This window comes from Eucyclogobius newberryi, unplaced genomic scaffold (genome assembly GCF_026437365.1).
Source record: "Eucyclogobius newberryi isolate DKJ021-1_F unplaced genomic scaffold, fEucNew1.0.hap1 SCAF_5, whole genome shotgun sequence".
Classification (NCBI taxonomy): Eukaryota; Metazoa; Chordata; class Actinopteri; order Gobiiformes; family Gobiidae; genus Eucyclogobius; species Eucyclogobius newberryi.
Window position 1 is genome coordinate 5,984,550 of NW_027316167.1, and position 14,996 is coordinate 5,999,545.

General features: G+C 46.3%; 1 protein-coding gene across 1 annotated transcript in view; it reads right to left on the reverse strand.

Moving 5' to 3' along the window:
- Nucleotides 1–14,760, reverse strand: part of LOC140381559 (mucin-5B-like) — a 42,297-nt gene extending 27,537 nt beyond the window's left edge. The window contains exons 1-27 of the mRNA XM_072465625.1: nucleotides 14,687–14,760; nucleotides 12,840–13,104; nucleotides 12,446–12,560; nucleotides 12,069–12,153; nucleotides 11,719–11,825; nucleotides 11,446–11,644; nucleotides 11,235–11,360; nucleotides 10,837–10,954; nucleotides 10,246–10,384; nucleotides 9,986–10,096; nucleotides 9,573–9,642; nucleotides 9,362–9,499; nucleotides 8,040–8,204; nucleotides 7,865–7,959; nucleotides 6,934–7,060; nucleotides 6,439–6,691; nucleotides 5,917–5,963; nucleotides 5,724–5,833; nucleotides 5,260–5,411; nucleotides 4,862–5,000; nucleotides 2,779–2,886; nucleotides 1,998–2,174; nucleotides 1,448–1,687; nucleotides 952–1,108; nucleotides 748–876; nucleotides 516–663; nucleotides 61–104 (exon numbers count right to left, since the gene is read on the reverse strand). Of these exons, the coding sequence (XP_072321726.1) occupies nucleotides 61–104; nucleotides 516–663; nucleotides 748–876; nucleotides 952–1,108; nucleotides 1,448–1,687; nucleotides 1,998–2,174; nucleotides 2,779–2,886; nucleotides 4,862–5,000; nucleotides 5,260–5,411; nucleotides 5,724–5,833; nucleotides 5,917–5,963; nucleotides 6,439–6,691; nucleotides 6,934–7,060; nucleotides 7,865–7,959; nucleotides 8,040–8,204; nucleotides 9,362–9,499; nucleotides 9,573–9,642; nucleotides 9,986–10,096; nucleotides 10,246–10,384; nucleotides 10,837–10,954; nucleotides 11,235–11,360; nucleotides 11,446–11,644; nucleotides 11,719–11,825; nucleotides 12,069–12,153; nucleotides 12,446–12,560; nucleotides 12,840–13,104; nucleotides 14,687–14,747 (3,625 nt within the window). The 5' untranslated portion in view covers nucleotides 14,748–14,760. The remainder of the gene's footprint in view (nucleotides 1–60; nucleotides 105–515; nucleotides 664–747; nucleotides 877–951; nucleotides 1,109–1,447; nucleotides 1,688–1,997; nucleotides 2,175–2,778; nucleotides 2,887–4,861; nucleotides 5,001–5,259; nucleotides 5,412–5,723; nucleotides 5,834–5,916; nucleotides 5,964–6,438; nucleotides 6,692–6,933; nucleotides 7,061–7,864; nucleotides 7,960–8,039; nucleotides 8,205–9,361; nucleotides 9,500–9,572; nucleotides 9,643–9,985; nucleotides 10,097–10,245; nucleotides 10,385–10,836; nucleotides 10,955–11,234; nucleotides 11,361–11,445; nucleotides 11,645–11,718; nucleotides 11,826–12,068; nucleotides 12,154–12,445; nucleotides 12,561–12,839; nucleotides 13,105–14,686) is intronic.
- Between the last annotated feature and the right edge of the window lie 236 nt (nucleotides 14,761–14,996).

Below are 14,996 nucleotides of genomic sequence, written 5' to 3' on the forward strand. Positions count from 1 at the left end.
TTTAGATTCATAATCAATATATTTATGACTTTGTGACGTTTTTACCACAGCAATACTTACAACTTGCATTGTAGCTGCATCTTATTCCAGAAGTTGTGCAAGTACTTAAAATATATAATTTAGGTGTTAGTACATTCATGACAATTTCACTTAAAATAAATCACAGAATAAACCTCAAATCCACATATAGTCCCATTAATAGGACAGTTGGGTTTCACTGTAAATTGTATGTACTCGTCTATGTTAATACAATACAATCATGTTATACACACTAGTTTGTAAAAAAATAAAATATTAAACAATATAGAGCAAAACAGGGCGTCATGACTATTCAAGAGTGTAATATGCCAAGTGAGAGCAAATTATTAGGTTTCTAACAATGCACCAAATTGCAATATGTTAGAAAATACTGCATTTACTACGATACTCAATATTGACATTCATGTTACATTTTATGTTTATGAAGTTCAAATGAGTAATTTGTATAACCAGGAAGAGTAATAGTTGAATTTTACCAGATGTAACAATTGTCTGATGGAACAGTCTGTCCAACAGTGTAATGACAGCCCTTCTCATCGAAACAGCCACATTGCTCCCTCGTGACGCACTTCATGCTGTCTTCATCAAAGAAGGGTTGACTCGGTGGACATTGTGGATAACAGCCTACAAGGGCATTTACCACAAGAGTTTAGCCGAACATCACAGTAAAAAAATAATATATATGAATCAATAAAACGGATTCTTTACCTTCGGCTGCAGTGATGAGACTGGAGCAATTCCCTGATGGGTTTCGACAGGTCTTCATGCAGTCGGCCCCACATGGTTTGTAGTGCCACTCACAGCCGTCAGGGGCATTGTAATAGTCACAAAACACAGCTGCACATGAACAGATCAGGCCTTTAGACTCAGTGTACTTGCTTTGGATTTAATTATCTGCAATGAAGAACTCACGGCATAGCTTTGGCGTTCTCCATTTGACGCACACATCAGCTTCGTTGCAGGCTTTGGCGTAAGCAGCGACGGCGGTGCACAAGCATTCACAGTCCCCACCGGTGTCGCAGGCACAAGAGTCTCTCACACACGAGTCAAAGTATGGGCCCGGATCCACCTTGGAAAGTACACGCAGTTCAATGTTCAATTCGATCACAAACTGACTAAATATAAAGTACAGTGCCTTTGGTTCTCACTGCACAGAAGCCTTCCACCTGAGCCTTCATACAAGGTTTTACATCTAAGGGAACTGTCGCTTATGTGGTTTGATACTGTCTCCTCAATGCTACTTTGACCAGTACAAACTGAAATTGTGACACGCTACATACCATAGTTAAATGAGGAATTAGTCAAAAAGGACTAAGTGAGACAAAAAAGCTGAACATCTGAATCTGTAATTTATTATAACTAATCCTCAACTACAGCTCTGGTGGTTTCAGGGTGGTGCATGTGTCACCTGTGAGTGGCAGTTCTGGAAGGTGACACTGGTGATGATGCTGCACTGCTTTTGTGCCCAGGCAGCGCGGTAGTTGTGGACGGTGCAGGGGTCACTGATTTGATGAGCGTTGGGGCAGGTTGATGAGGCCTTCCAGCTGTTTCCAAACTCCAATACATCTTTTACAAGCTCCTGAGATCGTGTGGCGAAGTCATTCGCACTTTTACCATCGTAATTCCCACACAAACCACACACATTGCCCTGAAATAATGAGAAGAATCAAAAAATCAAAAAAAGAAATCTACTGTTATATTGTTATAATGTGCTAAACATATACATTTTGTAGTTTAATACAACAATAAGATTGACGCTTCCAGTTGTGGAAAGTAATGAAGAACATATAACATTTTTACCTGTACATTTTTATTGGATATTTTTTTTAACTTTGAACGCTCTGCATCAGAGGCTTAGTTCTTGGCACTGTTATGTGTGAGAACATGGCACTTTTACAATATCGGAGACTAGAGAACAAAGGAGCTGAAGCCAAAGTGCAGAAGCCGGTGGTGCTGACCTGATAATCCGGATGGAGTTTAATGAAGAGACTGGTCTTTGTGTCCCACATGAGAATTATGCCGGGCTTCAGGGTCACCACCAAGTACAGGCCCATCTTCTGCACCTGAGCCGGGCTGAACGTGTCGTCGCTCTTCAACACACGGAATTGCTCCGATTGGAACTGGTACTCTGCCTCCTGTTGGTGGTCAATGGTCAGCGACGGTTAGTTTGTGATTTGAACTGACTGTCACAAGAGTGTATATAGACCCTTTAAAGTTTCTAAACAAAAACATTCTAAATTCTGGAGTGAATGCAAACGTTTAGTGTGATTTAAATGGTGTAGAAAACATGACAAATCAAAGAAACAACTTTTTTTAATAGGAGATTAGGACAGATTATTAGCATTTTTGATGTTTTACTGAACAAATATGTATTTACTGTTCAAGCTCAGATGTCACTTTGAGCCTGCAAAATATATTTTTTCATCCTTTGTAATGGAAAGCAAACTAATAGACATTTCTGCCCTAGAAATTCAAAATTGTGGCTTATTTTCCTTATAAATACTTAAAACCAATATGAGTTAGATCTGTCATTTTCCTCATTGAGTTTAGGTCTACTTCATTTCCCCTCTGGTCGCCTCCATTTAGAAACGTTTCTCATTACGTTGGATTTTAAAAGGTCTATAAAATGATGACAAAGTTAATATAGTAAGTAAATATATTAAAATATGTGTAAAACACAATCCACACAATAAGCACTGGTCTATTGATCTTTCAGAAGAGAATGGACTGCTTAGTTACCCCCAGGTACATCTTGAAGGTTCTTGAGCAGGTGGTGCCAGTGGTTCCACATGGCATATTCTCAGAGAGGATTCTGAAGGTCCCGTTGGTTGTGCTGCTGCAGTAGTCCTGACACAAAGCACACACACACATGGGTTACTGTGTGAGGTACTCTGTGGGGTACTGTGTGAGGTACTGTGCGGGTTACGGGTTACTGTGTGTGCAGGAGCGTGTACTGGTGCAGGAGCCTGTACTGGTGCAGGAGCGTGTACTGGTGCAGGAGCGTGTACTGGTGCAGGAGCCTGTACTGGTGCAGGAGCGTGTACTGGTGCAGGAGCGTGTACTGGTGCAGGAGCCTGTACTGGTGCAGGAGCGTGTACAGGAGCGTGTACTGGTGCAGGAGCGTGTACTGGTGCAGGAGCGTGTACAGGAGCGTGTACTGGTGCAGGAGCGTGTACTGGTGCAGGAGCGTGTACAGGAGCGTGTACTGGTGCAGGAGCGTGTACTGGTGCAGGAGCGTGTACTGGTGCAGGAGCGTGTACAGGAGCGTGTACTGGTGCAGGAGCGTGTACAGGAGCGTGTACTGGTGCAGGAGCGTGTACTGGTGCAGGAGCGTGTACAGGAGCGTGTACTGGTGCAGGAGCGTGTACAGGAGCGTGTACTGGTGCAGGAGCGTGTACAGGAGCGTGTACTGGTGCAGGAGCGTGTACTGGTGCAGGAGCGTGTGCAGGAGCGTGTACTGGTGCAGGAGCGTGTACTGGTGCAGGAGCGTGTACTGGTGCAGGAGCATGTACTGGTGCAGGAGCGTGTACTGGTGCAGGAGCGTGTACTGGTACCGTGTGCCTCACCTGCAGGAGCGTGTACTGGTGCAGGAGCATGTACTGGTGCAGGAGCGTGTACTGGTGCCGTGTGCCTCACCTGCAGGAGTGTGTACTGGTGCAGGAGCGTGTACTGGTGCAGGAGCGTGTACTGGTGCCGTGTGCCTCACTTGCAGGAGCGTGTACTGGTGCAGGAGCGTGTACTGGTGCAGGAGCGTGTACTGGTGCAGGAGCGTGTACTGGTGCCGTGTGCCTCACCTGCAGGAGCGTGTACTGGTGCCGTGTGCCTCACCTGCAGGAGCGTGTACTGGTGCAGGAGCGTGTACTAGTGCCGTGTGCCTCACCTGCAGGAGCGTGTACTGGTGCAGGAGCGTGTACTGGTGCCGTGTGCCTCACCTGCAGGAGCGTGTACTGGTGCAGGAGCGTGTACTGGTGCAGGAGCGTGTACTGGTGCAGGAGCATGTACTGGTGCCGTGTGCCTCACCTGCAGGAGCGTGTACTGGTGCAGGAGCGTGTACTGGTGCCGTGTGCCTCACCTGCAGGAGCGTGTACTGGTGCAGGAGCGTGTACTGGTGCCGTGTGCCTCACCTGCAGGAGCGTGTACTGGTGCAGGAGCGTGTACTGGTGCAGGAGCGTGTACTGGTGCAGGAGCATGTACTGGTGCAGGAGCGTGTACTGGTGCCGTGTGCCTCACCTGCAGGAGTGTGTACTGGTGCAGGAGCGTGTACTGGTGCAGGAGCGTGTACTGGTGCCGTGTGCCTCACTTGCAGGAGCGTGTACTGGTGCAGGAGCGTGTACTGGTGCAGGAGCGTGTACTGGTGCAGGAGCGTGTACTGGTGCCGTGTGCCTCACCTGCAGGAGCGTGTACTGGTGCCGTGTGCCTCACCTGCAGGAGCGTGTACTGGTGCAGGAGCGTGTACTAGTGCCGTGTGCCTCACCTGCAGGAGCGTGTACTGGTGCAGGAGCGTGTACTGGTGCCGTGTGCCTCACCTGCAGGAGCGTGTACTGGTGCAGGAGCGTGTACTGGTGCAGGAGCGTGTACTGGTGCAGGAGCATGTACTGGTGCCGTGTGCCTCACCTGCAGGAGCGTGTACTGGTGCAGGAGCGTGTACTGGTGCCGTGTGCCTCACCTGCAGGAGCGTGTACTGGTGCAGGAGCGTGTACTGGTGCCGTGTGCCTCACCTGCAGGAGCGTGTACTGGTGCAGGAGCGTGTACTGGTGCCGTGTGCCTCACCTGCAGGAGCGTGTACTGGTGCAGGAGCGTGTACTGGTGCCGTGTGCCTCACCTGCAGGAGCGTGTACTGGCACTGCCCGTTGAAGTCGTATCTCTTGTCGTCAAACGTGATGAAGTGTCCGTCTCCATAAATGCTGCAGACTGAATCACACACTTTCTCGGTGCATTGGAACTTTCGGTTTGAGCAAATACTGTGAAATGAAAAAAACACAAAACATGGACCCTTTGAACTTTTTTTAAACTAAAACATTTCTAGTCTAAAAATCCAAATGTATGTTGTATGTTGAGAACAAAGAAGCAAAAAAACCCTTAAAAAAACAAAAAAGCAGTATCAGTCGCACATACATTAGTTGTACATATAATAGTTGTGCATATAGTAGTTGTACATATTCTCGCAGTACGTATACTCGCAGTACATATACTCGCAGTACATATACCCGCAGTACTCACCAGGTGTTGCAGTCCACCTTCAGGGTGGCTCCAGGTTGGTAGACGTGGCCGTTGTGCAGACAGGGGCAGCTGGTCTCGTTGACGCAGCCGCCGGCCCCGTCCGCCACCAGGCCGTCCGGACACATGCAGCCGGAGCTGCAGCCGGAGCTGATCTGTTTAGCACACGGCACAACGCGCCCACGGTTACCACGGTTACCACCGACGCACCACATTCAGAGAGCACGCTGCAGTTTGTGTTGAATCTAAGATTGTAAAGTTGGATGTATGCAGGTTTAAGGGCTGCAGTAAAGCGTGCATGTTGAGAGCAAACTGACAAATAATAAAAACGTTTAAAAAGAGTTTTGATGCCTTAATGAATATTGTCTAAAATGTCAAGCAACCAGTAAAGTTAAGTGATGTTATCCTGGTTGAGTTGAGATAGCACAGAGACCACGGTGGACCCTTCCGGAGGCGGCGACACTCACACATGCCATGTCCAAAGTGCTGCAGCTCTTCTGGCACTCGGCCCCCGTGACCCCGGCTTCAGCAGTGGCGCAGTCAAAGTACACCATGGGAGCGGTGCACCGGATTACAGCTTTAAAGATACAGACGGCAAAGTCAACAGCCGTCCTAATGACCGCACCCACACCGGGATGTGAGAAATCAAGTTGGGCCTACCGTGCGTCGATCCATCTGTGCACCTCAGAGCTCCATCTTTGCAAAACCTGAAACAACACAAATACACACTTTTACACAGCAGCGTGAGTACTTCCTGTTATATTGTATAGGTCGGGAGTCTAAAATGAATAAATATGATAAGGCAGTGAACAGCGAGGTGTGTGAATGCTTCTACTGTCGAGGCTGCTTCTAATGACGAGTTGTGAGTTCAATTCTCATCCTTGACCATTTGAACACTTTGAATGCTAAACTTAAATAAGAATCGAAACTGGATTCTCATTTGAGTATCAATAATGTAAAAGTACACAGTACACAAAGTAGCAAAAACATCGATGTAGTATAAAGTCCCACTTTGAAGATTGTTTGTCTCAAATAAAATAATAGTATTTATTTTGGGCCATTTTATTACAATGTTTTTTGTAATAAAGCCATTTTCACTGATCATTGTGGTAACTAAAACTATATCAAGTATTTTTGTAGTATTGTTATTTCTGTACTTTTGTAAAACAATTCAAACAGTACCAGATGGCGCCGTCTTTGCTGATGGTCTGACCGGACGGGATGATATTTTCTTTATCGTAGCAGGGGCAGGCGGTGCTGGACACGCAGTGGCCCGTTGGGTTCATGTACGTTCCCTCTTCACAGCCGCAGCCGTCCACCACCGGGATGCTGCTCTGGCAGGTGTAGTCGAACTGGCTCAGGGAGCGGCAGGTTCGGTGGCAGCTTGTCATGTTGGAGCTGTATGTGGTTCCCGTTGGACACGAGCTGTATTTAGCTGGAGATGGCAGAGGGCAAAGTAAACCCGGGATGAACCGAATGGCTGCGAGTAGTGGTGGTTTAGACTAAATTGGATTTGAAAATGACTTTCCAATAAGGACATCACCTTATACCCCATAAGAGAATGCAATAATACATTTGTTTTGTAATTAAGATTATTTATAAGGCGCACAATCACAAACAAATACAGTTTAAAAAAAAAAATAAAAGCATACAGAATGAAATGGTAAAATGTCTGACCACAAATGGTGTCCCTCCAGTTTAGGATGTAGATGCCGTTCATGGAGCAGGCCAGGATGTAGGAGGACATGGACGCACACATGGACTCTTCGCTCTTCTCTCCAGCACACACCACGTACTGGCAGCGCTGCACAGAGTCAGAGTCTATCAGCGACGCTATCCGCAGAGCGTGCAGGTCAACACGCCAACAACAACTGTGCGAGGCCGCAAGTATACAACTGTGCAAGGCCGTAAGTATACCACTGTGCAAGGCTGCAAGTATACAACTGTGCAAGGCCATAAGTATACCACTGTGCAAGGCCGTAAGTATACCACTGTGCAAGGCCGTAAGTATACCACTGTGCAAGGCCATAAGTATACCACTGTGCAAGGCCGTAAGTATACCACTGTGCAAGGCCGTAAGTATACCACTGTGCAAGGCTGCAAGTATACAACTGTGCAAGGCCATAAGTATACCACTGTGCAAGGCCGTAAGTATACCACTGTGCAAGGCCGTAAGTATACCACTGTGCAAGGCCGTAAGTATACCACTGTGCAAGGCCGTAAGTATACCACTGTGCAAGGCTGCAAGTATACAACTGTGCAAGGCCATAAGTATACCACTGTGCAAGGCCGTAAGTATACCACTGTGCAAGGCCGTAAGTATACCACTGTGCAAGGCCGCAAGTATACAACTGTGCAAGGCCACAAGTATACAACTGTGCAAGGCCGCAAGTATACAACTGTGCAAGGCCGTAAGTATACAACTGTGCACATTAATTATTTATTTATTTTAAAACTGTAGACAGGCAGATCCAGTTTAATCAGGGGCCCTGCAAGAATACAACTGTGCAAGGCTGCAAGTATACAACTCTGCAAGGCCATAATTATACCACTGTGCAAGGCCATAAGTATACAACTGTGCAAGGCCATTTTTTACTCCGGCGCTCACCTGCTCGTACGGCTCGGGCGGGACGGCGGAGTGACACTGGGCAAACGGTCCTTTCGGGTCTGTCAGCTTGGCGCACCAGTAGTCGGCGTAGCTCACTGGGGGGAACAGAAGGGCGCGGTCAGGCCTGGGATGGTGCACTCTGGGTGTCAGAGGCTGGGTGGCTGCGGGGACTGACCTTTGCTGATGGCTTGGGTGCACGGTTTCTGCTGCTTAAGGGTGATGTCCGGACAAATGGCGCGGGCTTTCCATGAGTTGGCAAACGCTGAACTTGTGGCCTCCACCAGCCCGCTCATCACCTTGAAGTCGTCCAGTTCCTTGCCGTTAAAGTTCCCGCACAAACCTTTTCAACGGTAACAAAAGCAAGGGTTAAAGAAGATTTTATAACAAAAAGATGATAACTGTACTGTAATTTATGTTTTTATTATTATTATTATTATTATTAACATAATTATTATTATTAAGTGATGTTTATTAAAACAAGGTCCATGCAAGGTTAGGCCTCATTCTGAGGCTGGCTTTTAGGAATATGTGTGTTTCTACCAAAATGTCTATTCCACGGAATGTAAGGGGCCCACATCTGATTAACTACCGAATGAGAGATGTCTCTATTCGCTGCGAGGCCTTGAGATGCCTCGTATACATCTTTGTTTTCTCATGATCTCATTTCTGTAAGTTCTCCAGTTTTAGAGAGGAGGGCTTTTTGGTCCTCATTCTACCCAAATATGGATATTCTTTACATCTTGTTCTTTTAATGGCTAAACCGTTGGTAAATGGATGGGCTCATACCTGTCAGATATTATTTATCGGTCTTTGTGCGGTTTCAGTATATAAGGCGAGGTACGCCCCCGTCTCTGGGCGTACCTCGCCTCGTCTTCCTGATCATCTGCGGACCCGGGCGCTGTTTTCTGCTGTCCTTTATTTGACACTGCCTTCTCTGTAATAAACTAACTTGAAAAATTGCAGAGCCTTGTCAGCGTGAATCCTTTGTCTACACCCGACGCCCCATGCGAGCATTGATCCAGCCACCATACATGCTTTTCTGATTTGAAGCACTTTGGCTTTGTACTGAACCAAGCGCTCTCTTTTAAAGGTCATTTACAAAATCTTGTTTTAACATTGAAGATAAAGCTTGTTTTTTATTGAGAGAAAATCCTACAAAAATGTTTTATGTTTCTAAATGTAGATTCTGATTAATTTTCTTAAATGGGTGAATGTTTTTTATGATTTGTGTGCTGTTTTCACTTGGTCCCAGGTCACTCTTTGCCCTTTGACTGACATATTTATCAAAGCTTACAAATCACAAATGATGAACTGAGGCTGGGTGGAATATATATATTTTCAAAAATGCAGATTCATGTTTGGTCTGAAGGGTCTCCACACAACGCCACAACTTTACACCAGAAAACATCAGCGCGCATCACCGTGTCTCTGGTCCTTGCCTTGTTTTGTGTCATGAGCCACAGAAGTCAGCTACTACAGCCGTAAAGAGTATGTTACCTGAAGTCTTTTCTTTCAGAGACATCTGCGCCGTGACAAAGACCTGCATGACCGGCTGTAGCTGCACCAGGAGCAGCAGGTCCATTTTGGTGTTGACAACGATGTAAATGCTGGACGGCTGGAACAGGGAGAAGTTTGCTGTGGAGGTCACAGAGAGCAGAGGTCATGTCACTGCGCACTCATTCCACTGTCCGGTGCTCGATAAACTCACGGGTGACGAGGGGCTTCTGGGCCAGGATCTGGTTCACGTACACCTCCCCGGACGCTTTGATTGAAATAATCTGAAAAGAAAGAGTTTTTTAACATTAGTTGAATTCTTATCATCCTGTTAAATCCCTGGTTTAGACCACCTGAGACGAGTCCCCTGATTTCACCTTGGTTTTGTTTTAAAAATGTTTGGACCTGATAAGATTCTAGGTTACATCTCTGGTCATCGCTTAGTTCAAATGATGTGAATGAGGTCGGTAGCGTTTTTTTTTAAAGTGCTCTACAAATAAAGTTGGACCGGAGCGAGGCCTCAAATCACGTTGCGTTTTCCCTTCCTCCCACCAGCAGAGAGCAGTGTAGAGTAGAGGATGTGTGGGAGCAGATGTCACAGGCTCGAGGTGTGTTCGAGCGGCTCACCGAGCTGCTGTTGTACAGGGCCAGGGTGACTCCTCGGAGGCAGGTCCCCGTGTCGGACAGGCCGCACTTCTCCTGGTCCACCAGCACTGTGAATAATCCTAACTCCTCGCTCTGCAACAAGAACAGACAAACGCCCTGAGCAGACTGACTTCACGGGCACCACATCCATATCAGGGATCATTTCTGTCCCTTTTTCAAATAAGGCTACTCAGTGAACTACTACAGCACGAGGTTCAGCCTTGTTAGCGACTAGTGAGTACCTTGACGAGCACGTAGGAGCAGTCGCCGTGGAATGCGAAGGTTTTTCCGTCAAACGTGGTGAAGTGAACCCCTCCCTCCAAGGAGCAGGTTTCTGGACAGTTGGTCTCTGTGCATGACCACTGGCCGCGGTCGCACGTGCTGCACAACAAACGGACACGTCAAAGTGAGCTGCACGTTTGTGATTCTACCACGTGTCAGCTTGGGAAACTGCGGTGGTACAGCGGAAGAATGGTGGGTGATCGGGGGCCTTTCTGAACGGTCTACAAAGCAGGTCTATAAATCTATCTCGCTCGTTCCTAGCGCTCACAAACCGTTTGGCACGTCGTTGGTCTTCACATGCATGGGTTTTCGGACATGTAAACAGCTCAAGAACATCTTTTTTTGGACAGAGAATGAAGCAACGTATCAAGCTCTTTATTCCTGGTTTGTGATTGATGAGAATTTTCAACTCGGCGACCACAGCTTTAAACCATTGTGTCGTTGTTTATGCTTATGCGCGGTATGTGTCCATTGCCTTATTTGTATTTCTGTGCACTTATGACAAAAGCGCAGGTCTTGGCTTGTGCTAGAGTTTAGGATAATGCTCTCACCAGTCTCTGCATTTGAAGGAGAAGGAGTCTCCGTTCTGGTACAGCTTCCCGTTGTGGTGACAGGGACATGCCTGCGGTTGGACACAGCCCGTTGACCCGATGTCATCAAAGATAGTGCCTGCAGAGGAACGCACACCCCACACACTTAATACACAATTAACACTTGTATGAACTGCAGCCGCATGAGCTTATGTATATAGTCTATAGATCTGTGTGATGGATAATATTCTGGAGTGATAAACTTACAGGTCATTTTTTCACATGACTGAATTGTATTTGCATGGTTCATGGTTGTGCAAGATGGAAGATGTGACTGTGTTCTGAAGTGACTGTTCTTGTCTAGCCCTGTGATCTCCAGAGAAAGAACCCTAACATGTGAGTGTGTGGTCAGCTCTGACCTGTGGGGCAGCTGCACAGGTCCAGACAGTGGCTGTCACACGTCTGACTGGCCTGGGGGTTGGAGCACGTGTCTGGACATGACTTGCTGCACTCCTTGAACTCCATGTTAAATGGGCACTGCTTATCTATGACACAAACACACAAACACACACGTCAGGATGTGCTACACTCTATACAGTGGCATGATGGGATGTGGAGATGCTTTCGTACGGCAGAAGGACTCATTCCTCCACTTCTCTGGGAGGCCGCCAGCATGGACACACTCTCTGGAGAACTCGGAGATGGTTTTGCAGAGAGCAGAGTCGCCGTTGCACATATCAGCTGCGCACACAGAATTAAAGGCATCCACGTCCAACCGGTCGTGGCAGTCGGAGAATGGACTGCTGGTAAAGATGCTCTCACAGTATTCCTGTAGAGATCAGAAAGAGTAGATGAGTATGTATCCCGCTGATGTGGACACCAGAGACGGTGCAGCAGCCGCACCTTCTCCGCACAGCTTTGAGCCGCCGGCAGCGCTGGGATCTCGCACGTCTCTGTGGGACCGTTCACTTTGTTGGCCTCTGCGAAGTCGTCCAGCGACAGCTCCTGGCCTGAAAAGCATTCAGACCAGTGTTACCCTCCTGAGAACAACTATATGTACCCTTTTTTCAGTAAATACATAAGCTATGCATCATTTAAGATGTGTTCCAAGAGCTCCAATATCTTTAGTATGGGCCGGACCGCATTTGAGCCGACGTACACAATTATACACTTTATAAAATGTGGCTATCACTAATGTGTGTCTCCTGCTAATGACATTTTGAACTCACTCTGAAGCCTCATGAAGCTCTCACCGTTTTTGGAGATGTCATTGGAAAGGCCATCCATGTTGCCACACAGGCCGCACAGCTGGCCCACGTACTTGGCGTCCACCTCAATCTGAAAAACAGCACCTCATGAAGTGACTTAAGCCATGTTTGTTTTGAGTAACTTTGAGTTGACACAGAAAAGAGGACAGAGTCTTTGTGAAACATATTTGAATACAGTATTGCTTTGTGGCTCGCACATCCTGCTTTCTTAAGGCGGCCTCACGGATGATTATACTCTCTGTTTACTTTGAAGGATGCTGCTGTGTGGATGGCAAGAAAACTCATTCGGGAAAGCACACATGGAACGCCCTAACCCAGTCGCTGACATTTCGCTCTTTTTTGTGTGTGTATGTTTGTCTTACATCCAGAGAGTCTTCCAGGTTCCAGATGAGTCTGAAGCCCACTCTAGCTTCCACTGTCAGGCTGGAGGGTGTGGTGGAGAGAGTCACTCCGAAGAGTACTTCAGGGAGCTTCACCCTGGACACAACACCGGACAACATGAGCACACTCTAGACACACTTAGTCACTGTTAGCAATGTCACTGTCTCTGGTGGCCTTTCAACCAATTACTGAATTGTATCAAATGATTAGGCTGTAAGTAGTACTTTTTTGTTGCAAATTGAAAGTGTTCTACCCTTGGTGTAAAAGGGGGCCCCTCATAACTCATAACCAACAGCATCAGTGCTCCTGTCTCTTTTCACCTGGTTTCAAAGGTTTTCAGGAGGGTTTTCAGTATAGATAAGGTGGAGCACTCACGTCTTGCCGTTGACGATGGCAGAGGGCTGGGGGGAGCTCTGCAGCTCGATAACGGTGCCTTCTATTTTGAGCAGGACTTGGCTGATGTTCTGCTGTCCATCCATTGAGCGGGTCATCTGAATCACAAAGTATTCATTTTCGCCATCGCACACCGAGGACACAATGTGTGTGCAGGCGGAGGGCAGGCTGTAGAACTGTCCGTCAAACGTCTTCCAGTGAGAGTTTCCCCAGGTGGTGCACACCCGGTTCAAGTGGGAAGAGTTGCCTGGGACAGAAACAAGAGAATTAGGCTTTGTTAGGCTCTGCTTTATTCCAACTCTCGGAGGTAGTTGAGGACCTTAGTGTTTTATTTATGTTTCTATAAAGAAAAACACTGTTCTTTTTAGGCTGCTACTGAATAACGAAAGTCTGCATGTTCCAAAACACAAGTAGAAACTGTGTTTGTAACGAGGACGGCATTGAGATTATGACATGGTTGAAAGCTCAAAAAAGTGGTACACAAAACACTAAGAAAGAAAAAGGGCATTTTGAGATTTATGCACATTATACATGTACAGTCAGGGGCCCAAAAGCTCAGAGGCCCCAAAGCTGGATGTTAGAAAATATTTTTGTAGCCCGGATTATACTTTAGTATATGTATTTTATGTTGAGGTGTACAACTGCCACGACATGTGCAATTATTAACATTTGAGTCCCGTTGAGACTGAATTGTTTCAAATCGTTAATGAAAGACCAGAGGTTCCCAAACCTTTCATGTCGGGACCACAAAATAATCACGTGGTCTTTTTACCCAAGATGAGTACAGCCAGTGGTGGAAAGGAGAACTCAAATAAAAGTTAAATGACGGCCAAAATGAGTAAAAGTAGCGCATGAAAAAAAATACAACTCAAAGTCACAAGTTATTTTTTACGCAATATGAGGAGCAGAGACAGCAGTGGGACGATTGGGACCCATGATTTAACCCCTCGCGCTCAGGACGTCCCACGCACTGTCACTAGAGTTATTCCATTTTGTCCACAATATGATAAAAGGGAACTCTTTAGCTGCTTGATCTGCTGTACGTAAAAATAAAGCTGTAACGCACTTATGTCCAGTCAAAGCACTCGTCCTGGGAAGAACCAAGTTCAGTTTGAACTACTTAAGATTAGGGTAAGACAGATGTCAAGAGTCCAAAAAAACTACAGTCTCAGCTTCACAAAGAGTCCAGAGGGTCAGGAACAGCTTCACTTTGAATTGGGGGTCATTTCGTCAGGCGTTTTAGGGAAAATAGGCCCCAAAACCTAATCGCTAATTCCAATTTCATGCTGTAATTACTCTCAATTACAAGCACCGGTTTAAAAATTAAAAAATCAGACTTTGGAAGAGAAAAACTTACTTCTTCTTCTTGTGATAAATAAAAGTATGGCTTGTTTAGCTCCAAAAGCGTGACGCAGTTGAATTTGATTTGCTTGTTCTGACAAAACCTCAGAGATGATTTCTGTTTTGTCATTCTTAGATAAAGAGGACACTCGTGGATAGAGAACGAGGACCTGACATCTATAATATTTAACTGATTTAAGTATAGTTAAAATCCACATTTTTGTTGTAATAAAGTTAGTTCTAGGGAATAGTTACTGAAAGAAACAAGTTCAAGTTCAGTATTTGTGAATCTACCTTTGATTTTCTTTTGTCCAGATGATTAAAACTGGATCTTTTTCTACAATTACCTTTTAAATGTATTCAAGTTAAAATGTTATTAACAATAAAGCTGAAAAGTGGCTTCATCGTCACATTCTAGAATCTGAAAACCACCAATCGCGGTTAAATTTGCTGATAAAACAGAAATTAAAATAAAGTTAGAATGTTACCAGTTTGAGCGAGGGCCCCTGAGAGCAGTGTGAGGCTTAGGAGCCACAATATGGTCCCCATGTCGGCCCCTGGATAGTTCAGATCTGTGAAGACAGTGTTAGCACAGGTATTATAAGTAGTGGAGGCGGAGGAGGGGCCTTTAGCGTGCGACCAACCACGGTTCACCAGCACCGCGGCACATAACATCCCGTAACATCACGTAACACATCACGTAACATCGCTCTCATCACCACATCACCAACACAAATCAAATATGTTCCTACGTCAGCAACTTTTTCACTTTTATGATTGGCCAATCGGGATGGGCGT